The sequence below is a fragment of the Perissodus microlepis genome, chromosome 15 (genome assembly GCF_051167445.1).
Source record: "Perissodus microlepis isolate ML-2025 ecotype Zambia chromosome 15, ASM5116744v1, whole genome shotgun sequence".
Lineage (NCBI taxonomy): Eukaryota > Metazoa > Chordata > Actinopteri > Cichliformes > Cichlidae > Perissodus > Perissodus microlepis.
The window spans coordinates 20595232-20623095 of NC_140475.1; the positions used below are offsets into that span (position 1 = coordinate 20595232).

General features: G+C 38.9%; 3 protein-coding genes and 2 pseudogenes across 3 annotated transcripts; 1 reads left to right on the top strand and 4 right to left on the bottom strand.

Annotated features, from left to right (window-relative positions):
- Positions 1 to 418: 418 nt before the first annotated feature.
- LOC146372092 (uncharacterized) lies at positions 419 to 27176 on the bottom strand. The gene is made up of 10 exons (XM_084953407.1): positions 26315 to 27176; positions 25983 to 26152; positions 25152 to 25542; positions 24741 to 25013; positions 24485 to 24577; positions 4661 to 4747; positions 4558 to 4586; positions 4332 to 4388; positions 3946 to 4008; positions 419 to 2840 (listed from the first exon to the last, which is right to left on the bottom strand). Exons 1-10 carry the CDS (start codon positions 26367 to 26369, stop codon positions 2721 to 2723), a joined length of 1338 nt encoding a protein of 445 aa, XP_084809533.1. The 5' UTR covers positions 26370 to 27176; the 3' UTR covers positions 419 to 2720.
- On the bottom strand, positions 4660 to 6258 carry LOC146372093 (uncharacterized). The gene is made up of 4 exons (XM_084952731.1): positions 6152 to 6258; positions 5616 to 5957; positions 5220 to 5492; positions 4660 to 5056 (listed from the first exon to the last, which is right to left on the bottom strand). Exons 1-4 carry the CDS (start codon positions 6210 to 6212, stop codon positions 4962 to 4964), a joined length of 771 nt encoding a protein of 256 aa, XP_084808857.1. The 5' UTR covers positions 6213 to 6258; the 3' UTR covers positions 4660 to 4961.
- Positions 12762 to 13606, top strand: LOC146372094 (uncharacterized; annotated as a pseudogene).
- Positions 16502 to 19453, bottom strand: LOC146372095 (uncharacterized; annotated as a pseudogene).
- On the bottom strand, positions 19137 to 21861 carry LOC146372096 (uncharacterized). The gene is made up of 3 exons (XM_084953988.1): positions 21157 to 21861; positions 19324 to 20386; positions 19137 to 19232 (listed from the first exon to the last, which is right to left on the bottom strand). The coding sequence occupies exons 1-2, from the start codon at positions 21197 to 21199 to the stop codon at positions 19551 to 19553; spliced, it is 879 nt and encodes a 292-aa protein (XP_084810114.1). The 5' UTR covers positions 21200 to 21861; the 3' UTR covers positions 19137 to 19232; positions 19324 to 19550.
- Positions 27177 to 27864: the final 688 nt, after the last annotated feature.

Sequence of the window (27864 nt, forward strand, 5' to 3'; positions counted from 1 at the left end):
TTAAGCATCAGCTAGCTAGGACAACATTGAATTGAATAAGGATCCATTATTTTTTGTTTCATTTATTTTATTTACTTATCCTTTCTCGTTGTTACTATGTGGAGTGGTATATTCTGATTGTAAAATTGTTGTTTGGTTTGAATTAGGACTGGAAATAAGTGTTAATGTTAGTTTGTTCCTTGACTTTTGGTGCCCACTTGCAATATAAGTTGGATTGTAGATAGGGGGCAGGGTTTAATAAGAATATATTCTTCTGCCTGCTCCTTTTCACACGTGGTTGCAGTGCTTTACTGACAGAAAGTGTAGTTGGTTTGTTTGAAAGAACTAACTGTGGAAACTGTTGACCAAGTGTGAAATAAATAAAAATAAATAAATAAATAAATAAATAAATAAATAATGATGATTCAGAGGGGATGAATGTAATTGCACACAGGTGAAAACAATCAGGGCAGAGCAGAAGATCCCAGCAGAAAGAAGCAACTAACACAGGAAATTAAAGTCACCTTCAAATGAAAACAGGAAAGACAACTAAAACTAGAAATCCCGCTAAACATGATAAGAGAAAGGGTACAAGTACTAAATGAGACAGAAACATACACAAAAAAATACTCCAAATAAGCACCAAAACTCAATAAAAACTAAACACCAACCAAAACTCAAAAACTCAAATAATACAACAAAACTAAAGCTCAGCATCACCAGAATGATAAAGGAATCCACACCTCAAATACAACATAAACCCAGAGGACGATGATGCTGAACGCTGCAGGCCAGCTGCCATCTTTTCTCAGTTTATTTTACTGGCTTAAACTGAAACAACAAACAGATTTGCAATGAAAATTTAACCCCCATATGTTTCTAATTACTAACAACATTAATGTCTATATAAAGTTTTTGTGGTTAGATAGAAAGACACTGGTCTGGTTTCATACAGCAAAAGTTTGCCGTGTACTGAGAGACAAAGTTTATATTGAGAAACTGCCTTGTATCTGGTGTAATAGCTGTATGTTTTCCATCCACCCAGTCTTGTCTTCACTTCATAACCTTTTGAAAATAAACCTGGCATCAAGTATATTTTCATTACAAAAATGCAAAAAATACATTTCTGATATATTTATAGACAAAAGAAAACAGCATTGTTCTATAAGACAACAATAACACAGTAACAGGTGTTTCTTTTTTAGACATATTAAGTTCAACAGTGTGTTCCACATCTCTGTGTCACATTGAGCAATCTAACAGGAATATTTTAAGCCATTTAGCATATTGCTAACACGTTTCTCCATGAGAAATCAAAACAAAAATAGTCTTTGAAGTTCTTTTTGTATAATATTTGAACTATATGGCTGGAAATCTGACAGTAGAGTAGAGGTTGCTGAGATGAGCAGTGGCTGCAGCAGAAGAAGAAAGAGCCTTCACAGTGCTGTATGCATCATCTTTGTTATCATCCTGAACCTGAGAAACAAAAGTGAAGCTGTCTGACACGTGATTTAACATAAATACATACATACGTGTAAAAACAAACAACATGCGCCCAAGATGCTGACTTTGATTAATTTCAATATATGTAACTTTTCCGTGTAATTTTGTTGCACAAAAATTTAAAATATTAAATTTAATGTAATCTGGTCAAATGAAATGTATTTGTTTGGTATATATTCAGGTACAGACCAAACATAGGGTGGCATATTTTGATTTCCAAAAAAGAGGACACTTGGCTCAGTCATGAAGAACTTGCTTAAAGAAACATATTTAACATGATGCCTTCTCTGTGCGGTTAATGAATTGTGAAATAAAAAATGTCATATAGGCTTTTACAAGTCAACAAGTGCAAAAAAATACCTTAAAAGCCTCTGGAATTAAATAATGGTACAGAAATAATGTCTCATCTGCATAAGAAAGTAAACCATAACAATAATAAAATAAACAGGTGCTTCTATTGTTTTGGTTGATCAGTTTAGTGATTTCATACAATATAAAATATCTCTCTTCAATAAAGAAAGACATTAAACAAATGGATTGAAAGACATATACACTTATATTACATATTACTTTTAATGAAAAGAAGACTGACAAGTGAATGTCATAGAGTAGATGTGAACAGGACACAAATGCAGGAAAAACAGAGCAAAGAAAGAGTTATTTTATTTGGCTAAATAGGACGACTAAAGGAAAGTTAATTAACTAACAAACTAACTAAAACAGGAAAAAAAGAAAAGACAGGGCTAAACATGATTACAGAGGATACAAGCACATAGATGAGACAGAGGGAACACGAGGGAACTAGAAACGCAAGAAGAAATTCTCAAAATAGGCACCAACGCTAAATAAAAGCCAAGAATTCAAGAAAATTAAATGCTGGAACGGGGAAGTAAAGCACTCACATAATTCAACAAAAACTAAAGCTCAGCATTACTAGAATGACAGAGACGGGGATTCAAAACTTAGATGCAACACAAAGCCCTTGGACCGTGACATTGAACGCTGTGGGTCATGTAGCCGTCCAGCTGCAAGGAAATGCCAGTGTTTGATGTAATTGTATATTTTCTATCTAGCCAGACTTCTTTTGGAGTATTTGCTACAGCTCATAACTTACGTAAAGTAGTCCAGGCACCAATTATACTTTCATTAATAAAATGCTACCACGCTGCTCCATGCGAAATTGAATCAAAAATAAATGATTTTCCATTAAATACAAGTCCTTTTGTGAGCTACTTGTGCTATGTGATTGGGAAGTTGACAGTAGAGTAGAGGTTGTCGGGATCAGCAGTGGTTGCAGCAGAAGATGAAGGAGCCTTCACGGTGCAGTAGGTCACATCATTGTCATCATCACCCCGCATCTGGGAAACAAAAGGAAACCTGTGTGACACATAATGATATCTTCCTCTGCTCATGCTCTTTGGAATAATCTCACTGACAGACAAACGAACTAAGTAAACACACAGCAGCCACTGACATCCATAGCAAAACAACCGGAGGTCTGTTTGAAGTCTTTATTCAAACTCTGGCTTAGTGTGGTCTACAAATAAAGATAATACATATTAGAGAAAAGTACAGAAAAGTACATATTTCTGAAAACATTGATAAGCTGTGTAGAATGTAAATCAAAGAATGCAATGATTTATTTGTTGATTTCAGCAACAGCTCAAAGAAATTGGGACAAGGCCATTACTGTGTAGCATCCCCCTTCATTTAACAAGATTTTGTAACCATCTGGGAACTGAAGTGACCAGTTGTTGGACTTTTGGGAGACAAATATTGTCCCATTCCTGTCAGATATAGGAAAGCTGCTCAATAGTCCTATTTTCTGTTTTTATCACGTGCCAAATGTTTAACTTAAACCAAAAGTTTAACTTCATAACTATGACACTACAGAACATATCCAGAAGAAGAAGAAAAACACCTTACCCTGGTGTTACCGTGTTACCAGTGCCACGCTGTTGTAATGCAGTATGCGGCTTAGTGTTGTTGCTGAAATATGGAAGGTCTTCCCTGAAAGAGACAGCTGTGGATGGCTCATTAACTGTGTTCACAGACGGTGATTTCTGGAACTATTTCTGAAACATGCAGTTGTTTCCATGATTCAGTCATGCTTGTGTTTAATGTTTTCTTTGACCCCAACTTTCAAATTCAACATAAACCTTTTTTTAATAAAATAGTAAAATTTCTCAGTTTAAACATTTGATTTTTTTAATCTTCTGTTGAGAATAAAACATGAGTTTATTCCATTTTTATTCTGTATTTATTTATATTGGGGTTGCACTACAACATTAGTTTTCCAGTGAACAGCTGGATGTAGAACACGTCAGCAGAGGGAACCAAAGCAAAAAAACCAAAAACAACACTAAAACAAACAAGCCTCTTGTCATCACTTCTACATACAAGTTTAACTTCATAACTATGACACTACAGAACATATCCAGAAGAAGAAGAAAAACACCTTACCCTGGTGTTACCGTTGGTGTTTTTGGTGTAGCTGACGGTGGCATACGAAACTGCAGGATCAGCCTAAACAGTCAAGACGAGAACATGCTGACTCAGTAATATGTGACACTGTGTCATGTGACACCAGCAACTCTTCACACATGATACACTTTGATGTCTTTAACTCGTATCAGCGTCATGGTATATCTCGTGAATGATGTCCTAAAATGTTGTCTTTTCTTTCTCTGACCTAACATTTCTGAATTCATGGTCTGTTGCACAGTTCTACAGCTACATTGTCTAACTTCCTTATCTTGTACGCTTTCTCAGTGAGTCTCATGCATTTCTAACTTAATTAGAGAAGAAGAAGAAGTGGTTTTAACTCTGGGTGTAGTGTGTGATCTCACCGAGTCCTGACTGGTTTGAGGAGCAGACCGAGTCTCTGCAGGGTTCAAATTCAGTCCCTGAAAAACAGACATAATCTGGTTACATCAGGTGGTAAACTGTGTCTGTGAAGGCAGTTTAGTTCTTGTTAACACCCCTCAGAGATGATCGGATTTGTTGTTTATTTAATGTCAGTTGAAGAAACATTTAATTATTTAAAATGTAAAATAATTATTATGTAAAACTCACAGCATCTTCATCCATCTGTGTTTTATTTCCTGTAAAGACACAAACAGTCAACTCTAACATTGACTTTAAAACTCATACAAGTTTTTTCTGTAAATGTTCTCACCTCTAGTTCTCTTCCATCTGATGAAAAGCACAACTATTACCAAGAGGGAGACTAAACCAGCAGCTGGAATGATGAACCACTGGATAGCTGACAAAAGGGGAGAAAAGAAACTTCAAAGCACATGAGCAAAAAGACTTTATTTTAGTAAATTTATGTGAACCAAAGTCAGTGCACTCCAGTTCCAATTCAAGACAGTTTTTTTTCACAAACTGTAAAAGATAACATGATTTTAAAAGCCCTATTTACATTTCAAATAAACACAAAGTTTTACTTGACTGTAGTCAGCTTAATCTTCATAGTGTCACCTGCTTTTGAAGGACTCTTCATTGTTGGGGGTTGTTTCTGATTTTGTGCTTATTTCAGTTTTTCTGGCTGGATTCTTTGTTTTTGTGTCACCTGAATAAATGAAAAAATAAAAGCACAAAAGTTTTTCATGTTTCTCATCTGATGTAAACATGAGAAACAATATTCTACTTTCACACTTGAAATATATTAAGTAAATGTTTGATGTGATTTTACTCATATTAACAGCTGATCCTGATCTCAGCTGTTTCCTCACCTGATGGCTGACGGCCGAAAGTAAACAGCTGCACTCTTCTTGTGTTAGTGTCAGTCACTTCACATTTCATTGTATTATACCTTGATGGGTAAATATAGTGAGACTCAAGAAAAGACACAGTGGCAGCGCAGTCAGTCTGTGAAGTCACTATTTCTTTGTTCTCTTTGTCCACATCTCGACCTTCAAGCAGCCACTTCACTGTGTGATGACACTGTTCATATGTCAGCACAGAGCAGCTTAACGTCACCGTATCAGTGTCCTTATGTTCAGTCACTGGTGAACATAATGTAACAAAGTGAGACAAACAGAGCGGAAATTAGTCAAGTTATCTTAATCAGTTTCAGTATGATTATTGAACATTTTATGTTCTGAAAAGATTTTAATGGAAATACTCACAGGTAATAACAGAGAGATCAATGAAAGACTGATGAACCTGAGTATGTTTAGATTGTATTTTGTCTAATTTGTATTGTCGACAATAATAAAAACCAACATCCTCAACTGTGACGTTCTTTATAAGCAGAGAACAGTTCACTGTAACTCTCAGTCTGTCTGATTTCGTTTTAGCTTGTTCACCAATCTGTCCAAGTGTGATCAGCTCTACTGTTGTTGGTTTGTTTCTTGAAGTAAAGATCCACGTAGTCCCATCACAGTTATTTTGGTCGTCTAACACATTCAGACAAGGCAGAGTGACGTCATCTCCAACTTTTGTAAACATGGAGGCTTCAGTTACAGATACTGTTGAGAAGATTGAAGAGAAATGTAAAATAAATTAGAATACAGCAGTTTTTACAGTCAGAGTGAAGATATTTTAGACACAGGTTTATAAACGTAGCATGCTCAGCTGTCTTATTTATTGTAAAGGTTGTTGACTGTAATAATATGAACAATATTGAGTTTGACTGCTATTAAAATGTTTCCTGTATTCTTACCTGCAATTTGAATCATCAGCATCAGACATGAAAACATTTGAATCCATCTGAATTCATCCATCGTGCTTCTCTGTGTCACTTCTTTCTTGTTCTTGTTCTCGACTGTCACACCCTCTGAACTGTTGACTCTGTAAGACTGTTTGTACTTCCTGTCATCAGTGAGATGTCACTTCCTCATCACAGCTTTAGGGATCCAGTTTTTATTTTTGCTGATGATAATGTTTCATAGGTTGAGTATGTCAGCTTTTCATGTGTCTGAAATTCATGATTTTTATAAACATAATTTATTGTAATGAGAAATCACATTCAGCAGGTGCACTTTGTGTCTATTCCCACAGAGCATTTGTGACAGACTGACAGTGATTTAAATACTGATTGTTAGGATGAATTGAAGATGATTAACTGATGAACAGAATCCAGTCAAGCTATTTGGTGATTGGACTCTGATGGCCTTCACGGCTGATTGGATTCCAGCTGATGAAAGAATTTAGGCAGGACCCCCCACAGTCCAGACATGGTGGTGGTGAAGATGGAGAATTGGATGGAGCACTGAGTAACATGGGAGATGCAGAGATGGGGGCGAGGTGGGTTTTGTGAAGGAGTCTGGAAGGGAGAATGAAAGATGAGCAGGGAGATTTAAAGTACGTGAAGTGGAGGCTGATTGGCTTGAAGAAGGCCGGGAGAAAGACGATTGGACTTGACCAGTGATGTCAGCAATGAGCTGGACAGTGTTCGAAAGTGGAAGTGATAAAAAGCTCTGGCCACTAAACACCCAAGAAATAGACAGAAGTGTGATTATAAGTCTTCCTCACTGAACTTGTGAAGGCTGAACTTAAGCTTCATGTGTTTCACTCCCTGAAAATAAACAGACGACTGAGGAAGTTGAATGTGTGAAGTTTAAGATAAATGTTTCTATTAATGCAGCTTCTCTTTCTTTAAAATGTAAGAAAATGAAAGCACATAACAAGGTTCTGTTGAAGGGTCAAACACCTCAGCCACCACAGTTGGACTTTTGATGTCTAATAGATCATTTGATTACACAGCTGCAGCTACAGAACATAAAGCAGGTCTGAGACGCTCCTCTTCCTCATTGTTGAACTGAAGACGTTTCTGAGAACTGAAAGTGTTTTGGTGAGAGTGTGGTTACAACAGCAGCAGAGCTCATGAGGTTTGACTTTATAATAACGGACAGTTAAACATCAGAAACACAAACTATTATCACAATTGTTGAACGTTGACAGTTTGAAATCGGTTTAAGGGTTTAGAGAGTTTGTGTTCAGTCTTTCACAGTTGTGTGAGGAGAGCAGGAAGGAGGCAGGACAGACTCAAACTATCTGTTGGTGTTTTATTGATATATTTAAAACAGAAATTGTGACCAAGCAAGCAGAAGATGTGTACCAGGGTTGTGAAGCAAAAGTTTCTGGACACATCTGTGCATCCTTGATTGTAACTCCTGCTGCAAGTCTCCTCTCCTCTCTTTCCTCTGAGTTAAAACATCCTTTAACATGGTTTACTTGGTTTACTGAAAATGATTTGCAGCTCACGAGCAGGAGGACACAGGAGATGAGGAGGCACAAAATTGAAAATTGAGACAAGTCTTGGGAGTGGTGTGATTAACAGGTGACTGTGCAAATACTGGAAAACTGAGGACCTCTAGCGGATAAAAGGAATAATACACAAAAAAGTGCTCAAACCTCAGCTGCAAGTGTTTAAAATTTGTTCTGAAAAAATAGAACCAAATTAATAGAAATGCATTTTTTCCAGATTACATTATTATAAAAAGCAATATTCAAGATATTTATTCAGATTCTATTTAATCATCATGAAAGACATGTTATAAAACTCATACTGGACCATTGACACAGCACATATTTCACTTAGAGAGTTTATTATTTTGATGTTAGCTTAAAATGCATTGATACATAATTCAGAAACACTTTTAGAAACTTTTAATAGCTGAAGTTTGTTGTGTCACTATAGTGACTGTGACTTAAATGGATGATTAAAGGCATTTAACAACAGTCATATTTGACAAGAGAAGATTAAGACTTAAATCTTCTGTCAGACTACAATAAAAAAAAGCTTGAAACACAAAAACTGTTAACTTTGCTTTAAAGTTCTCGTGATCTTAATGAGTTTCAGTATGATTACTGTACATTTTATCTTCTGAAAAGATTTTAATGTAAATACTCACAGAGAGATCAACCAAAGACTGATGAATTGTCGACAGTAATAAAGACCAACATCCTCAACTGTGAGCTTCATTGTAAACAGAGAACAGTTCGCTGTAACTCTCAGTCTGTCTGATTTAGTTTGAGCTTGTTCACCAATCTGTCCAAGTGTGATCAGCTCTGCTGTTTCTCTGTTTCTTGAAGTTCTCATCTAGTTTATATTTACCTATAAAACCAGATGAGATAATATAACAACAGTTTTCTCTACTGAGTTGATGTTGCTGATCAGTGGTGTCGGAAAGAAACAGCAGAGTCTCCAACGCTTTCATAGTTTATTGAAACATCATCTTCATCTTTGTTATAATTGACCTGTGGACGACAAAAACAAAATATAATCAGAATCAGAAAACTTTATTAATCCCTAAAGAAATATATAATAACATACTGCAGATAATGAAAGTCAGACAAAGTGGATCATGTTTTATACAAAGTGCATAAATAAATGAAGCAGATTTTTTTTCAGTTGTGGTTTCTGAGTTGTGAAATGTCTGCAGCTCCGGAGTGGACTGTATTTGATTTGTCACATTGAAAGAGGGCCAGAAAATTACATAATCAGTGAAGCCAAACACATGTCTCTTTCCTAATATGGGCAATGTCTTTAGTAAAACTCAGCTGTAAGCATGTCTCCAGGCTCTGAATTGAAGGATTTTAGCACACAATGTTATGTGTTTTCAAACTCACAAAATCATATTTTACGTTCTTGAAGCAATAACCACGTGAAACTGAAGTTTAAATACTTTTCTTCCCCACATCCTGTGTGCAAGAGTCAATTATAGCATCATTTGGAGAGTTATATTTCATTTAGCATGTTATCGCATATCTGAAGGGGACCTAAAATAAAGCACAGTTCAGTCAGAGGGTCTCTTATTGATTGAAATCAACTTTTCCTACTTTTAGGAGATAACTGAAAGTACACATGAAAGGTGGTCAGTAGGTTGTCGGCATTATTTTATTAGCAAATTTGACCATTAGTCAGTGTTTCTTTTATCTTGTTACTGACGCTTGTCTTACATCAATGTGAATTTTGTGGTTTGTTTTGTTCGACAAAGTATCGAGTCTGGTGTTGTACTTAGTTTTTCACAGGACAGCACAGAGTTCTGTGAAAAGTTTATTTTTCACATGAGCTAGAGCTAAAGGAAAAACTTCAGGCTCATATATGTTTTAAAAAGTGAATAAATAATATTATACAATAGCCAGGATGAACTGTAGCACGTAAACAGTTGATGATAGACTTTAAATATTTGACTTTTATTTGATGTTTATTATGTTTACCATATAGATCAGAAACACTTTATCATTTGAATAACAAACTAAGCAAAAGATAAGAAAGAAGTAATGTGTCAGACTAAAAGAGTTGACTTTAGACTTAACTTGCTGTCGTCTGATCTTCGAGCTTACTGTAAACCCATGAGGGTGGTATTTATGTTTTTAATTACATTAAAAAACATAAATACTAAATACAATAAATCCCCACCATAATATCACTCAGTACTCTTTATTGCCCTTAATGATATAAGCAGTAAATGGCACTATAAACTGAGTTGATGTTGTCCCAGGATTTCCTGGAGCCACTCTCCTAGCTTGGGAGTCACTGCACCTAGTGCTCCGATTACCACCGGGACCACTGTCACCTTCACCCTCCACATCTTCTTGAGCTCTTCTCTGAGCCCTTGGTACTTCTCAAGCTTCTGGTGTTCCTTCTTCCTGATGTTGCTGTCATTCGGTATCGCTACGTCTATCACTACGGAAGTCTTTTTCTGCTTCTCTACCCCCACTATGTCCGGTTGGCCAGCCACCACCGTTTTGTCCATCTGTATCTGGAAGTCTCACAGGACCTTTGCTCGGTCATTATCGACCACCCTACGACTTCCAGGCCATACTCAGCACAGATGTTCTTGTATATTATGCCGGCCACTTGGTTATGGTGTTTCCTGACTGCTAGCATCTTTCACCCAACCTTTACGTGCTGGATTTTCTCAGGGGCATCTTTACACAGTCTGCACCTGGGGTCTTGCCTGGTGTGATAGACCCCAGCCTCGATGGATCTGTGCTCAGAGCTTTTCTGTGTCTTCTCCACACTTTGACACTACAATCCAGCTGCTAAAGGCAGAATCTGTATTCATTGCTAAAATTTCTCCTCACGCTCATGCTTAGTGCACCTGTCGCTGAAGGTTCTGTTTTCTTGTTTAGTAAACTTCCTGCCTTTATGACCCTTTTAGTGAACAGGAGGTCACACAAATGCACCCTCAAACACACCCAAACACACACACACACACACACACACACACACACACACACACACACACACTGCCTTATCTTTTATAACCATAGTTTTTTTTTTTATAATGGGTGTTTGTGTAAACTGTGTGTCACAGAAATAAAAGGCTGCTGTGGCGTGATGGTTCTTCGTAGTGGTCTGACACCGAGGGCAGAGGGGCTGCTCTGAGATCCTTCCCTTGCTAGCATGTGAAAAACCGGTTGAGCTGTTCGTCTTGTTTCATTAACGGGAATAAGTCTCTAAAGCAGCGGGGCCTGTGGAAGCGCAGACCCAACACTTTCTAGTAGCATAAGATTTATCGCCAAGAAGAAGTGCGACAGCAAAGAACTGATTGTCCAAATATAAGTTTCCTTACTTTTTCTATGAAGTTTATATGTTTGTAAAAATAAAGTAAACCATCTGCTCTAAACAGGTTTACATAGACTCAAGATTCATTTTATCATTTTCTTGAAAATGTGTTTTTGGGGTGTTTTGCAAAACTAAGTTTCCTCAGTCACACACTTTTTTCCTTCAGTTAAAAAAAACTTGTAGATCTGGCATATTGATCGATCACAGGTTTGATAGCTTATCTCTGGACAGTCAGCTTAAAGAAGAATTTGCAAAGTTCATTGTATTTCTTTAAGATCATTTTTGACAGCCACAGCTGTGGCACATCAATGATTTTTATAAGATATTTATCACAGACTGACAGAACTACGAGAAACACCTTTTAGTTATCGTCCTTTTTAGTCGTCTGAAAAGTTCATATAAAAGCATAGGTTTATCTGTTTTAAAGACACAGAACATTTTTAAGACACAATTACACAAGTAGATATTTCAAGAAGACAGTGTAAACAAACATTTAGGGGCTGTGGTTTCACATGTTGCTCCACCTATCATGCGTTAGAGTCACCTTCCAGTAAGTTTCCAGGTCACTTACCCAGTATATGTACTCAGACTGGCACCAGTATGTTTGAGACTCATACAACCAGAAAACTGTCTCCTCTGTTTATTGTGTGAATTCACACTATTGAGATCCTGTTTCTCTTTAAACTTTATTCTACCTTATTCTAGTTGCTCCGACCTTTGCTGGTTAACTACTCCCTCCGTTTTCAGCCGATTTCCACCATTTAAACTTGAATCTGTTCTGCTACCTGTGCTAATGCCAGCTATATCTTTTGCTGGTCATACCTTTCATACTTTTTGAGATATTACAGTTTTTGCCCGTTGCTTGAACACTATAAACCCATGCTTAGACTAAAGTAACACAACTTGAAGCTTTTGTTACCATACCTCAAACACATGTACCCCTACCTTAAACAAAAGCGCTGCTTTGCACCCTAGTTGCAATTATGCAACACACTTACTCCTTTATGCAACACACATGGTCCTGCATGCTACACTCTATTTCATACATAAGACACTTCGCTCACAAAATGAAATTTCAGGGTGCCATTTGGAAAACACATGTATCCAAAATACAAAACACATCGGGTAATTGCAACCACTCAAATACACACCTGAAGGCACTTACTTGCAAAACTGAACACCAATTAGCCAACTACAAAAAGCCCTCAGTTTAGCCAATTCAAGAACTTTGCAAGCATGGATGGAGGGAGAGCAGGAGGAGGAGGAGGAGGTGGTGGTCGTCGTCGAGGTCGTCGTCGTCGTCGTCGAGGTCGTCGAGGTCGAAGAGGCCAAGCACGGACCCATATTTCTAATGATATAAGAGCAACTTTGGTGGACCATGTCATCAACCATGGCCTGACTATGAGGGAAGCTGGGCAGAGAGTCCACCCACATCTAAGCCGCTTCACAGTGGCATCTGTAATAAGAACATTCCGACTAGAAAACAGGTCTGTCTTCACCTCTCTACCTTCTACTCCACTCAGATGGTTTTTATAGCACTGTTGTACAGTATATACCATTACCATATCAAGTGTACAGGGTATTGCAGGGTGCTAATGCTCCTCTTGCAGCCAAAGTGGTAGTTTCTGTGAAACATAGCATGATTACTTATATTGAAGTACAGTGTTGTACAGTGGATGATACAGTATATACAGTAAAGTACTGTAAGAAAAATAAGCAAAGCGATGACAATATGTGGTTGTATTTCTCTAGAATGACTCGAAGACCTTCTGGGGGAGGACGCCAACGCCTGTTCACACAACAGCAGGAACTTGCCGTTGTGGACCTAGTGAGGGCAGACAATGCCATCCGTCTCCACCAGCTACGAAAGCAAATACTTGCAGAGAGGCAAGTGTTCAACAGCATAAACCATGTGAGCATCACCACCATCAGACGCATCTTGGGAAAACACAGCATCACCATGAAGCAGCTCTACAGAGTCCCATTTGAGAGGAACAGTGACAGGGTCAAAGGACTTCGAGCTGAATATGTACGGGTAAGTGTAACTGTCCTTTACATGTACAATACAGTATTGGTGAAATCCAGTAGCAGCTGAATATGTACCATATCAGTACCACATGGATCCATTCTGAGAGCTACACAGGTACCTGTGTGATGGGGTTCTGTATGTGTAGCACTGTAGTACAGTACTATGTTCTCTTGGCCATGGATGGAGCTGCACAGCCCCATGAATTCATTTTCATTGATGAAGCTGGATTCGACCTGTGCAAAACAAGACGACGGGGTCGTAATGTAATTGGCCAAAGGCAATTGTGCACGTCCCAGGGCAGCGCGGGGGAAATGTCACATTGTGTGCCGCCATAAGCCTTCGAGGGCTTCTGCATCATCATGCAAAACTAGGTCCATACAATAGCCAACATATACTCACATTTCTAGATGCTCTCCATAATATAGTTGTACAGAACAGACCAGATCAGCCCAGGTTTGTGATGATATGGGATAATGTCAGTTTCCATCGGGCTGCTCTGGTCCAGGCCTGGTTCTCCAACCACAACCAACTTGAAGTGGTATACTTGCCCCCTTACTCACCATTTTTAAACCCTATACAGGAATTTTTTTTCGGCTTGGAGATGGCGTGTATATGACCGCCAACCACATGCCCGCATGCCTCTTCTGCAGGCAATGGAACAGGCCTGCGGCGACATTCAGGTGACAGCAATCCATGGATGGTTTCGACATGCAAGAGGATATTTTCCCGGTGCCTAGCGGGAGAACACATTGCTTGCGATGTCGATGAGGTCCTGTGGCCAGACCCCAACAGACGGCGGGATCCATGAGCCCACGTATGCACAATTGTCATGATTTTTTGTGTTTACAGTATGGTGTTTTTTCTATTACTGTATTATGGTGTTTTTTTGCTTTATCTGAATTCATGGTAAATGGCCTGCATTTGTATAGCGCTTTACTCAGTCCCTAAGGACCCCAAAGCGCTTTACACTACATTCAGTCATTCACCCATTCTCATGGTACTGCAATGTACAATACTGAGTAGGCCTATTTGTTGTTTTTTTTTTTTTGGTTGTTTGAAAATGTGTCTCCTGAAAATATGCCTTCTGAATAAACAATGAAAGACTGCAGTGTTTTATATAAAGTAGACTAGTGTGTTCCCCCTGATCTGTAAGTGTTTGCATATGATGCAAGTATGTGTCATTTTGTCAACAGTTACATTTTGACAAAGGAATGTTAGGTTTTGACAGCAGAGTTTAGGTTTTGAGAGCAGAGTTTCAATTTGGCACAGATGTGAATGGTATATTTCCCAGCGTTGTGTCATGTTTACTTGTGTTTAGAGTTTTGGCACAATGAGCGAAGTTTTGCAAAATGTGTTCAAGCAACGGGCAAAAACTGTAAACAAGGAATGTTTATTCATCAAAGCTACTTATTAATCAGACATGTTCAAAGCACCACAGTGGTAGAACGATATCACACAGCACCGTCACAGGATATTAAACAGAAACTGACAACAGGACTCTGTAGAGTGAGCGATCATAATGAAGCCGTTTATTTTAAGTTGTGATTCAACCTGCTCTTCATATTTCAGGCCACCAGATGTCACCAAAGACAACTGTGGTGAAAAGTTTCAAGTAATGAAAGCTTTTTCAGTGCAAGCTCCAGAAAGCTTTATTTGGCCATCAGTAAACAAAACAACATCAGAGCAGGACAGAAACAAAACAGACTGCAGCAGGACTCCAGGAGAACAGGGACAAAACAGCAATGAGGGGTTAAATACATGTAGGCAGAGTGGAGACAGCTGAGGAAAAACACACAGCTGAACTAAATCTGATAACAAAAAATGCTGAGGTGTAATTAAACACTAGACACAGGAGACACAGGCTACCAGAATAAAACAGGAAATAACTGAACGAGGGAACAAAAACATGGACTTGAAACCATTCAATTCAGTTTTATTTATGCAGCACCAAATCACAACAACAATCGCCTCAAGGTGCTTTATATTGTAAAGTAGACCCTACTCAATACGTACAGAGAAAAACCCAACAGTCATATGACCCCTTATGAGCAAACACTTTGGCGACAGTGGGAAGGAAAAACTCCCTTTTAACAGAAAGAAACCTCCAGCAGAACCAGGCTCAGAGAGGGGCGGGGCCATCTGCTGGGACCAGTTGAGAGAAGGAAGACAGAACAAAAGACCTGCTGTGAGAGCCAGAGATGAATAAATAGTATGATGAAGTGTACCCAGAGGTTGCCCTTTGTTCAAAATTAAAGTCTACAAATCAATGACATCACACTGGCCTATGTTTATATACAGTCTATGATTACATGTCAGTCAGATCTTGGAGCTGCCAGCATGCAAAGCTGCAGCTTTAGAATTTAGGCTCTAATCCTTTTTTCCACCATTTTTTATTTTTCTTCTTCCTTTGTTTCTCAGCCATGTTTTTTTTTTCTCCCATCATTTCCTCTTATTGTCCCTTTACATACTCTTTGCCTCGCTCCAGTCTACTGCCAGAATTTCACACCGAGCTTCAAGGAGAGTGAAATGAACGCCATCGCCATCACCTCTCTCTTTCTAGTCCCTGTCAGTACTCTTGCTGCAACATTTTGGATTAACTGAAGTCTTTTCAAGGTGTTTTTAGGACAACCTGACTGAAACTCTTCAAATAAGCCAATAAGCCATAACTCAGAAAGATCAGTTGGAGAAAAAGACTCAATATCAATGGTACTGAACGTAGCTGCAGATAATGTTACATCTGTGAGATGATTATGAGTCATTTCTTCTAATGGTTAAAATTTTATTTGTGAAGAAGTTCATGAAGTCATTACTAGTTAACGTTAAAGGAATCGTTGGCTCAACAGTGCTCTGACTTTTTGTCAGTCTGGCTACAGTGCTGAAGAGAAACTTAGGGTTGATCTTATTTTCTTCAATCAGTGATGAATAGTAAGATGTTCTAGCTTTACAGGGCTCTTTTTAAATGTTTATCTAAGTTTCCAGCTGGGATGGACAAGGCTAAACATCAGGCTTTCAAATAAATTAAACTCTGTGTTGATCTTTGTTTAATTAATAAGCTGGTGTGGAAGATTGCTGCCACACCGCCTCCTCGGCCTGTGCTTCAAAGGCTCTGATAGTTAGTATGACTCAGGGGTGTTAATTCATTTAAACTTACATAATCATCCTGCTGTAACCAGGTTTCAGTAAGGCAGAGTAAATCAATTTGTTGATCAATTACTAAGTCATGTAATAACTCTTTGGTGCTGTTGAGGATACTGTATTGTTCTTTCTTTCTTTCTTTTATTTTTTTACATTTAAGACATTTTTTTGCTGGTTTTTACTTTGTTTTTTGTCTGTTTGGGAGCTGACACAGTCTCTATGGAGATTCGGTTTTAGGGGGATAACAGGAGGAGAGAAGCTGCGGAGGTGTGTGAGACTGCAACTCTGCTTCCTGGTCCCAACACTGGATAGTCATGTTTCAGGGGATTTCATAAATTTGCCAGATTTCTAGAAATAAGAGCTGCTTCATCCAAAGTGGGATGGATGCCATGTCTCCTAACCAGACCAGGGTTCCTCCAGAAAGTTTCCCAATTATCTATAAAGCCCACATCGTTTATTGGACACCACTCAGACAGACAGCAATTTAAGGAGAACATGCGGCTAAACATGACACTCCTGGTCTGATTGGGGAGGGGACTACAGAGTCTGACATTGTGTTTGCAAAGTTACACACCGATTCAATATTGATTTTAGTGACCTCTGACTGACGTAACTGGGTGTCTCCACATGTCTCAGAACAGAATCAGTAATTAGCAGAGTTTGTTCCCCGGCGGGTGTGTCACAGAGTGGGGAAAAACAGTTAGACACAGGAACAGGGTTGTCATGTACCAGGGCTTCTGTTTAAGACTATGATTCCTCCTCACCGTCACCCAGCCATCATGTTTTCCCGTCTGCTCAGGATAACCTGCTGGGAGACAGTTAGCAGGGCCTACGCCACCTTCCACTGCTCCAGCTACAGGGGCCTGACCAGCTACGGGTTTTTCAAGGGTGGGATGCCGAGAGTTCAGTTCAGTGATCCAGGCCTCCAGAGCTGCCGAAAGGCTACATTTATTACAAGTATCATTACTGCTCGTTTAAAAAACAGAAAGCATAACTCCTTCTCCAGAGTCGGAGCAGTCTTCCACATACCAGGTTAAATAACGACTGCTGAGGAGCAAGCATGGCTTGGGCCCATCTCAGAGCTCGCCCTCGCAGCAGGATAACCATGAATGCAATTTTGCACAGTCTGAGGAATAAATTCTCCTTTGTTGATGAAACACTAGGAAACACTGTGTGAGGAAACCTCCGTTCTTTTCACTGGTAAAAACTCCAGGTGTAGGAAGAGGCCTCTTCAGAGGTACAACCTCCCTGAGCTGTGCTGCTGACCATGTCCATCGTTTTATGACCACAGTATACTCATCTTATAAACAATCCAGCAGATTATCTTTGGCATGTGGTGGATCAGGAGATTTGCAACATGGATGCACAGCCGACAAATCTGAAGCAACTGTGTGATGCTATCATGTCAATATGAAACTAAATCTGTGAGGAATGTTTCCAGGTCTTTGTTGAATCTGCGCCACAAAGAATTAAGGCAGTTCTGAAGGTGAAAGAAGGCCCAAAACAGTACTGGCAATGTGTAACTAATGAAGTGGCCAGTGACTGTATTTAGTGCCTAGATTTAATTTTCAGTATTTTATTCACTTAATAGCAGGACAGGATACCACGTGACTGTGGCCTTGTGTTATACCCTCTCTGCTGCAGTGATGCTGCAGACAAACACAAACATTGTGATCAGACATTTAAGAAAAGCCTCTTACAGATGAAGGTCTGTGTCTCTTGACCTAAACACATAATCCAGTTAAATCTAATTTATGTTCATCAATGCCCCTCACACTGTAACTTAAAGTAATAAATTTGTTACTGATTAATTACAGAAGCACGTTTGTGAGCATAAAGATGTAAGCCTTGGACCATCGGGATGAAATGTGGTTGGGAAACTTAACAAGCATTGATAAAGCTTCATCAGTAGTTCGAACAATGCCTCAAAACCTTCGCTCACCACGGGTGGTTAGCAGACTGTGGTTGTACCATGCAGCCTAATAACATGCAGTAAATTGCAGGTTAAAGCAGTCTGCTTACACATTGTTAAACGAGGGAAGGGAACTAATGTGGCTGTCACATGACCCTTTTGTCCCATTTCATCCCAGCATTTGATTAAATTGCTGCTCACTACTTAAAACTGATCACACAAAACTATTTTCTTCATCTTTTAATGATTACCAAAGTCTGTGAATCCCCAAATTGTTCAGTTGTTCTTTTTGCTCCCTATGAGGTCACTTTTACCGTGACAAAAACAACACCCCACTGTACACACTTGAGCCACCAGCAACTTTATAAATCCCCAACAAAAAGCTGACAGGTTGCAATGATGTTCCAAATAACTTATTAAGAAAACAACTAAATACACAGAAAATATTATGAAAACTGGTTTATTTCATATCTCCTAGTTTGAAGTGAAGCAATAAAAACATGTATAAAACATCACAAACTGTAATATTATACAAATGCTTACGTCCTGCTGATGCAATGGAGACATCTTCCAGTGACAGTCTTCATCCGTGTGAGTGTGAGGAGGCTCCTAAACCCACTGACACAGAAGTGTATGTTCACAACTCCCTCTGTGCAGGTGGGGTCAGGGCCCTCCTCACCCTGGGTGAAGAGGGGTGGTGCTGTGGCCAGTCAGGTATGACGTGCTGAGAGTTGATCTTTGGTCCTCTGTGCAGCTCTGTCCACTCTCAGCTGCCCTGCAAAGCAATAACACGAGAAAGACGTCATTTTAACACAAAACAGCATTTCCATTGTTGGTAGCTGCAGCATGTTGTTAAAATGCAATTTTAAACTCAACATATACAACTTAAACCTACAGTACTGTAGGACGATGATTTACACCAGCTATTGGAAGGATTTAGTCTTCAAGACAGTTTGTAGCCAATGTGAGGTGATAACTTACATAGCTGGAACACAGCACCACTCTCCAGTTTGTCATTTGGTCATCCATCCTTCTCATCGGGTTGGGGTAAGGCTGTCTTCTGGGTGGAGTATCTCTCTGTGTTAGCGCCGTCCTGGACGTTGAGTGTCTGAAGTGCTGAATGCTGGGAGAGGACAAGTGTAAAGCACCTGAAGACAAAAAGACAAAGAGAAAAGCATGAATTCACAGATCACAGAGTTGTTCAATTGACTTTTCTTCAGTTATGTGTTTTTACCTTACCTCTGATCCCTGAGCCACAGGCTATACCTTATGTAAAAACAAGAGACTACAGTCAGTTCACGACATCATTTTTAAACCTTTTCTACTTATTTGTGTTGACATTAAGTACGGACTTACCTTTGTCCTGCATGGTGAGCTAGAGCTTGAGAAAAAAAATGTTAGTCATTTACAAACACTGCAAAGGCCAACTTAAACATTTAAAGTTTAAAAACAAGTTCTAACATAATCTAGTCAGAGTCGCTGTCATCAAGTGAAAGGTTAAAAGGCCTTTCCCAGAAGCGTCTGACACCAAAAGAACCCGAGGATGTTGAAGGGCCATAAAACGTGTCATCACTTACCTTGCACCTCTTTGCACTTACCTCATCAGTGCAGATGTCTTCTCTGCTTCTCTTTGCTGAGGAGGTGAGAGCTGAGGTTGAAGGAGAAGCTGAGAGAGTAGCGGAAGAAGGAGCAGCAGAGGAAGGAGCTGAGGGAGCAGGAGAGGAAGCAGCTGAGGGAGCAGGAGAGGAAGGAGCTGAGGGAGCAGGAGAGGAAGGAGCTGAGGGAGCAGGGGAGGAAGCAGGAGAGGAAGCAGCTGAGGGAGGAGCAGAGGAAGCAGGAGAAGCTAAAGGATCAGCAACCGGGAAGAGTGGGGCGTTGGCCTGGCCGAAAGGCGGCATGGCGAACGGGGCAGCACCTGGAGCAATAGGATGTCGCCAATCGTGCCAAAACGGCTCTGGAGGGAGCTCCTGGATGAGAGGGGAATCAGCTCTCTCATCCATGGTGTCATACCCCGAGTCGTCACTAGGCCAATCGGCCCACTCTTCTGAGTTGTTCCAGTCAGAGGAAATGTCAGTGTCTTCACTCACCTCTTCGACGTCCTCAGGTATGTAGGGAGGGTACTCACCTTCCTCTTCACTGTCATCAGGATCCTGTGCTTCATGAGAAGAGGGTGAGGATGGGAGAAGGATATACTCACCATACTCACCTTCACTGACACGCTCGGTATCAGAGTCATCCAGGATCCTGATGACCTCAGGAAGGCCTTCTTCTGCAGGACGCTCAACCACGTAGTCGAGGCGACCTGTGAGGAAACAAGTTTAAAATAACATTAAGAATGTAATAAACATCAAGTGCTAAAGGAACAGAGCTACATCTGTTAGTTTGAGCAGATGATGAGAGAAAAGCATTTTAGGCTACATTTATGTCAGACTCAATGACACTTCTACTTGTTCATGCAAGCAAAAAACAGCTAAGTCAACTAAGTTCACATCATTAACTGCTATATAATAAGATATAGTAGTAGCATAACATAAGGATACCATTATTACTACTGTACTATGATTACTGTTTTCATATTCTTTTTTATATTCATTTATTTTTGTTATTTTTTATTATCATGTTTTGTAGCAGGGGAAAAGTTATAGTTTATTTCAATAAAGCCTTTGATCCAAGAAGAACAGGATGTTAGGAGGGGACCGGGATCTGGTGTGTTTACACCTGTGTGTTCTGACGTCATGACATGCTGAAGATGCTGTTACCACAGAGACTGATTTTGGGGCATTTTACAAATTGTAGTCCATTAAGCTATTTTTAACCAAATCATTAAAAAAGTGTCAAATTTGAAGCCTTCAAATCAAAGTAACACCTTTTTTTTTGTCAAATTCATACACCAGTCGTTAATAATTTCTACACCTCTCCCGGAAAATTTAAAGCATACAAACAATTTACGGGGAAAAATCTTGGAATAAGCATATTTTGATAACATTAAAACTTGATATTCACACTGGAACTTATTAAATTATTACAGTCATTTAGTAGCTCTTAAAATAACTGAAGAAATGTTAAAAGTACCTGCAGCGAAGTCCAGGGGACTGTCGAGTCCACGACGAGCCATCTTCAGGCTTTGCTGTATGAAAAACAAGTACAAACGATCGAAAGATGAAGTACTTGTTGTGGCGAGCAAGTCAAATCCGCTTTCAGTAAAATATTTTCCGAAAACTTAACTTTCCACAGGCTGAGGTTGGAGCAGGTCAAAACAAGTCCAGTAGCAAGTGTAAAGGGACGAATGGAACCTTGTGCAGCATTTATATACCCTCCGCAGGCCATGGTTACGGTTGCCAACATTTTTCTTTTAAAAGCTAACAATAACTTAGCGTTCTCGCTACTCACTATGCTGTTAAACAGCTATATGTTAGCAATGGCAACATTTAACAATGCTAGCCGTGCTGATTAGCCTTAGGATTGCTTGAGGTTGTTTCCAGCTCTAGTGGTCATAAGCGAACTTAGTTCTGTGCCAGCTTTTAGCACGAAAATCAATCTTGTAAAGCTCACTATTAAACTGACAAAGCCTTAGAGCCTAGAAACTATGATACTTTAACTGTGCTATGTTTGTCTCATAACATATAGCAAGACCCCATAACTGACCTTTGACCTCTTCTCAAGATTAGATAATGCTATATAGAGCTATTTTAACACTATGTTTCTTACTGCCATTGCTTGACAACATATAAGCATAAAGGAAATGATATATGGAGATTCTAAATATCAGGTTATTATGACTTTATTATAAACTTTACAGTAACAGTTCAGAACTATTAAACAAGATTAGTTTTGGAAAAATCCCATTTGTGATCAAAACTTTTTACTTCATATTTATTACTAAATAATTCAATAAATTATACTCAAGTACTGAATAGTCACAAAAAATAGTAATTATGCTGAAAATTATGTTAAAGTGGTTTTCGACTGAGCATATAAACAAAGGCCTGGGAAAAAGTTCTGTTGAACAACACACATATGTTACCAATATTGTAGCTGGTGTCATTTAATAATTTATTTTATTTGTGATACAATTTCAAACTTTATTAACCTTTTCAATAAAACAAAGTCTCAGATTTAATTATTCTGAAACTAAGTTTAAGCTTCCCAGAACGTTTTGTTGCAAGTTACATTACTGATATAAGAAATATAAAATGTTTGTATTGTTCACCCACAAGTGCAGTCTCTGGCTCAAACACAGAAGCTTGATGTTTGGTTGTCAGTCCAGACATTCCTAAAGAAAGTTGTCCTTCTTCAGCTCCAGACCTTTCTAGATAAAAACGGCATTAGTGAAGTATTTCAGTCTGGTTTTAAAACGCACCACAACACTGAAACTGCTCTTGTAAAAGTTTTTAATGACCTTTTAACTTTTACTGACTTGGGAGATTTTGCCATTTTAATACTGTTAGACCTCAGTGCTGCATTTGATGGGATTCTTATCGCTCGGCTTGAGCACTGTGTCAGAATCAAAGGGACTGCTTTGGAGTGGTTTAAATCTTACCTGTCCAACCAACATTTTTCTGTTAGATTGGGGGATACATCGTCCTCAGAAGCCTCACTTTCTTGTGGGGTCCTCAAGGAGTCCAATCTTGGTCCAGTTCTCTTTTCTATTTATATGCTCCCCATGGGTTAAATTTTTTGAAAAACATGGGATCTCATTCCATTGCTATGCAGACGACTCACAGATTTACCTGCCACTGAAACGTAAATCTGTGAGTCGTCTGAAGGGTTTGCTAGATTGTTTGGAGGATGTTAAGGATGGCATGGATGGCTTTAAACTTCCTTAACCTAAATGAACAGAAAACAGAGGTGATTGTGTTTGGTCCCTGTGACCGCTGTGACTTTGGCCCTTTAGGAATTCATATTAATAATAAAAAAAACCCTTTGCAAGGAACCTAGGAGTGTTTTTTTACTCTAATCTAATGTTTGATAAACAGATTAATGCTGCCTTTGCTGTAACTGCTCCTAAGCTCCCTTCACGTCAGGACTTCCCCAACATTGGACACTTTTAACTGACCATTCATCCTCCTCTTTCTCTCATTTTTTACATTCATCAGGTCGTCAGAGTACTCGTTCCATCTTCCCAACACACTCTTTTCACTGTTTAGCACATTTCCATCTTTATCCATCTTACTCCACAAATTGTCTTTTCCTTCGGGGCCGACAAACTGACAACTTTCAACATAATCCATTTGATTTCCAGCTTCAAACTCGTGATAATGACGGACACTCTCTTCACCCTGAAACAGCATTGATGAAATCTTCCGTCAAGATTACAACTACTTGATTTACAGTGGAGTGAAAAAGTCTTTGGCTTCTTCCTTATTTCCTTTTTTTGTATGTTTTTCACATGTGAAAGTTTCAGATCAATAAACAAATTTAAATATTAGGCTATTTAAAAAAAACAAACATCAATCATCCACACAATTTATTCAAAAAATGGAATTTTGAAACAAGTGAGCTGTAAATACAAAATTGCAGTTGCACTAAAACACATTTTTGCATTGTCCAACTTTCTTATCTCTCGTCTGCTCTCACAGTGAGTCACACACATTTGTATTTACAGAGCACACTTTGACAAGTAGTCTAAACTCTGGGTGAAGTGTGTGATCACACCGAGTCCCAGCTGGTTTGAGGAGCAGACTGAGTCTCTGCAGGGTTTAAACTCAGTCCCTGGAAAACAGACACAGTCCAGTTGTATCTGGATGAAAACTGTCTCTGTGAAGGCAGTTTTGTTTTTGTTAACACTCCCTCAGAGAGGGACAGCTGGTTCATGTTTATTTAATCCCATTATCCAAAGACACTTCTACATCATCATCCACAGTTATGGGTCAATGACAATATCAAATAACAAGATCAGAAAAACAACCTTAGGGTTTTAATTTAATATTGGATTATTGAGATTTGTACTTACTGTGGTTCATCCATCTGAGTTTTGTTCCCTAAAATGAGAGAAGAAAGTCAATTTCAGTTTCGTTTTAAAATTCAAAATCATTCAATCTTAAATGTACCTTTATGTCTTGTCCTTATATTGACTGTTGCAGCAGTTATTAAAAGCGCTGTTAATCCCACAGAGACAATAATGAACCTCAAAGTAACAAAAAAAATCTGTCAAACACAAAAAATGTGATTATTAAAATTATTTGGTTGCAGTTTTCTGTTCCGTGTAAATTCCTTTATCTTTTAAAAATGTAACAGTTTTTTATTAATAAATGTGCAAATTTCTGTGATATGATTTGTATTTAAAAGTATTTATATACAAAGTTAAAGTGAGTTTTCATTTGCATATAATTTCAAAAGCTCAATATAAATTTAAAATAAACAGATATTTATGCAATCAGCTTAATCTTCATAGTGTCACCTGCTTTTGAAGGACTCTTCATTGTTGGGGTTGTTTCTGATTTTGTGCTTATTTCAGTTTTTCTGGCTGGATTCTTTGTTGTTTTTGTGTCACCTGAATAAATGAAAAAGTAAAAGCACAAAAGTTTTTCATGTTTCTCATCTGATGTAAACATGAGAAACAATATTCTACTTTCACACTTGAAATATATTAAGTAAATGTTTGATGTGATTTTACTCATATTAACAGCTGATCCTGATCTCAGCTGTTTCCTCACCTGATGGCTGAGGGCCGAAAGTAAACAGCTGCACTCTTCTTGTGTTAGTGTCAGTCACTTCACATTTCATTATATTATACCTTGATGGATAAATATAGTGAGACTCAAGAAAAGACACAGTGGCAGCGCAGTCAGTCTGTGAAGTCACTATTTCTTTGTTCTCTTTGTCCACATCTCGACCTTCAAGCAGCCACTTCACTGTGTGATGACACTGTTCATATGTCACCACAGAGCAGCTTAACGTCACCGTATCAGTGTCCTTATGTTCAGTCACTGGTGAACATAATGTAACAAAGTGAGACAAACAGAGCGGAAATTAGTCAAGTTATCTTAATCAGTTTCAGTATGATTATTGAACATTTTATGTTCTGAAAAGATATGAACTGAAAATATTTTGATGTAAATACTCACAGGTAATGACAGAGAAAGACTGATGAACCAGAGTGTGTTTAGATTGTATTTTGTCTAATTTGTATTGTCGACAATAATAAAGACCAACATCCTCAACTGTGACGTTCTTTATAAGCAGAGAACAGTTCACTGTAACTCTCAGTCTGTCTGATTTAGTTTTAGCTTGTTCACCAATCTGTCCAAGTGTGATCAGCTCTACTGTTGGTATGTTTCTTGAAGTAAAGGCCCACGTTGTCACGGTCTGCGGAGACAGGCCGCGTGGTGGTGTGTGTGATGGACCCAGGTGCGTACACAAGTGAGTAGATGGGAGTGAACTTAACAGAAAGCGAGCCTTTATTATGGCTGAAGACAAAGTGTACAAACAAAGCAGGGATAGCGTGACTAAACTAGACTATAACTAAACTGGGAAAACTAGTACTGTGACAAACTAAGAAGACTCAGAGACTATGGTGATAACTGCAAAGACTGACCGTGAAAACATGGAGGTGGGAACGCAGACGACACAACACAGACTGAATGAAACACAGAGACTAAATACACATAAGGGATGATCAAGGGAAGTGGAAACACATGAGGGGGAACAGCTGATACACATGAACCTAATGACAGGACAGGGAAAGTGAAACTACACACACTGACATTAGACACAGACTTTCAAAGTAAAACAGGAAACATGGGGATTAGACGTGACCTGAACTGAACATAACCACACAGACATGACGCATGACAGGTAGACGCATGGACCAGGGAGCCTGAATACAGGAGATGACATAAACAACTAAGAAACAAAGGACTAAACAGCAACCTCGAAATTAACTAGATGAACTAAACTAGGGCAGAAATGAATACCAAAATATATAAGAACTCAAACACTGGGTCACAGACCCAGCCCATGACACACGTAGTCCCATTACAGTTATTTTGGTCATCTATCACATTTAGACAAGGCAGAGTGACGTCATCTCCAACTTTCATAAACATGGAGGCTTCAGTTACAGATACTGTTGAGAAGATTGAAGAGAAATGTAAAATAAATTAGAATACAGCAGTTTTTACAGTCAGAGTGAAGATATTTTAGACACAGGTTTATAAACGTAGCATGCTCAGCTGTCTTATTTACTGTAACGGTTACTGACTGTAATAAATGTTTCCTGTATTCTTACCTGCAATCTGAGTCATCAGACATAAAAACATTTGAATCCATCTGAATTCATCCATCGTGCTTCTCTGTCTCACCTCTTTCTTGTTCTTGTTCTCGACTGTCACACCCTCTGAACTGATGACACTGTAAGACTGTTTGTACTTCCTGTCATCAGTGAGATGTCACTTCCTCATCACAGCTTTAGGGATCCAGTTTTTATTTTTGCTGATGATAATGTTTCATAGGTTGAGTATGTCAGCTTTTCATGTGTCTGAAATTCATGATTTTTATAAACATAATTTATTGTAATGAGAAATCACATTCAGCAGGTGCACTTTGTGTCTATTCCCACAGAGCATTTGTGACAGACTGACAGTGATTTAAATACTGATTGTTAGGATGAATTGAAGATGATTAACTGATGAACAGAATCCAGTCAAGCTATTTGGTGATTGGACTCTGATGGCCTTCACGGCTGATTGGATTCCAGCTGATGAAAGAATTTAGGCAGGACCCCCCACAGTCCAGACATGGTGGTGGTGAAGATGGAGAATTGGATGGAGCACTGAGTAACATGGGAGATGCAGAGATGGGGGCGAGGTGGGTTTTGTGAAGGAGTCTAGAAGGGAGAATGAAAGATGAGCAGGGAGATTTAAAGTACGTGGAGGCTGATTGGCTTGAAGAAGGCCGGGAGAAAGACGATTGGACTTGACCAGTGATGTCAGCAATGAGCTGGACAGTGTTCGAAAGTGGAAGTGATAAAAAGCTCTGGCCACTAAACACCCAGGAAGTAGACAGAAGTGTGATTATAAGTCTTCCTCATTGTACTCGTGAAGGCTGAACTTAAGCTTCATGTGTTTCACTCCCTGAAAATAAACAGACGACTGAGGAAGTTGAATGTGTGAAGTTTAAGATAAATGTTTCTATTAATGCAGCTTCTCTTTCTTTAAAATGTAAGAAAAGAGAAAGCACATAACAAGGTTCTGTTGAAGGGTCAAACACCTCAGCCACCACAGTTGGACTTTTGATGTCTAATAGATCATTTGATTACACAGCTGCAGCTACAGAACATAAAGCAGGTCTGAGACGCTCCTCTTCCTCATTGTTGAACTGAAGACGTTTCTGAGAACTGAAAGTGTTTTGGTGAGAGTGTGGTTACAACAGCAGCAGAGCTCATGAGGTTTGACTTTATAATAACGGACAGTTAAACATCAGAAACACAAACTATTATCACAATTGTTGAACGTTGACAGTTTGAAATCGGTTTAAGGGTTTAGAGAGTTTGTGTTCAGTCTTTCACAGTTGTGTGAGGAGAGCAGGAAGGAGGCAGGACAGACTCAAACTATCTGTTGGTGTTTTATTGATATATTTAAAACAGAAATTGTGACCAAGAAAGCAGAAGATGTGTACCAGGGTTGTGAAGCAAAGGTTTCTGCAAAGGACACATCTGTGCATCCTTGATTATAACTCCTGTTGCAAGTCTCCTCTCCTCTCTTTCCTCTGAGTTAAAACATCCTTTAACATGGTTTACTTGGTTTACTGAAAATGATTTGCAGGTCATGAGCAGGAGGA

Coding starts and splice junctions, on each gene's coding strand:
- LOC146372093 (XM_084952731.1), bottom strand. CDS start 6,212: ATGGATGAATTCAGATGGATTCAAATGTTTTCATGTCTGATGCTGATG. Junction 5,958..6,151: donor GCTGATGATTCAAATTGCAG/GTAAGAATACAG, acceptor TCTTCTCAACAG/TATCTGTAACTGAAGCCTCC. Junction 5,493..5,615: donor TGATCTCTCTGTTATTACCT/GTGAGTATTTCC, acceptor TATGTTCACCAG/TGACTGAACATAAGGACACT.
- LOC146372096 (XM_084953988.1), bottom strand. CDS start 21,199: ATGGCTCGTCGTGGACTCGACAGTCCCCTGGACTTCGCTGCAG. Junction 20,387..21,156: donor TCCCCTGGACTTCGCTGCAG/GTACTTTTAACA, acceptor GTTTCCTCACAG/GTCGCCTCGACTACGTGGTT.
- LOC146372092 (XM_084953407.1), bottom strand. CDS start 26,369: ATGGATGAATTCAGATGGATTCAAATGTTTTTATGTCTGATGACTCAG. Junction 25,014..25,151: donor GTCTTTCTCTGTCATTACCT/GTGAGTATTTAC, acceptor TATGTTCACCAG/TGACTGAACATAAGGACACT. Junction 4,009..4,331: donor CTCAAACCAGTCAGGACTCG/GTGAGATCACAC, acceptor TTGACTGTTTAG/GCTGATCCTGCAGTTTCGTA.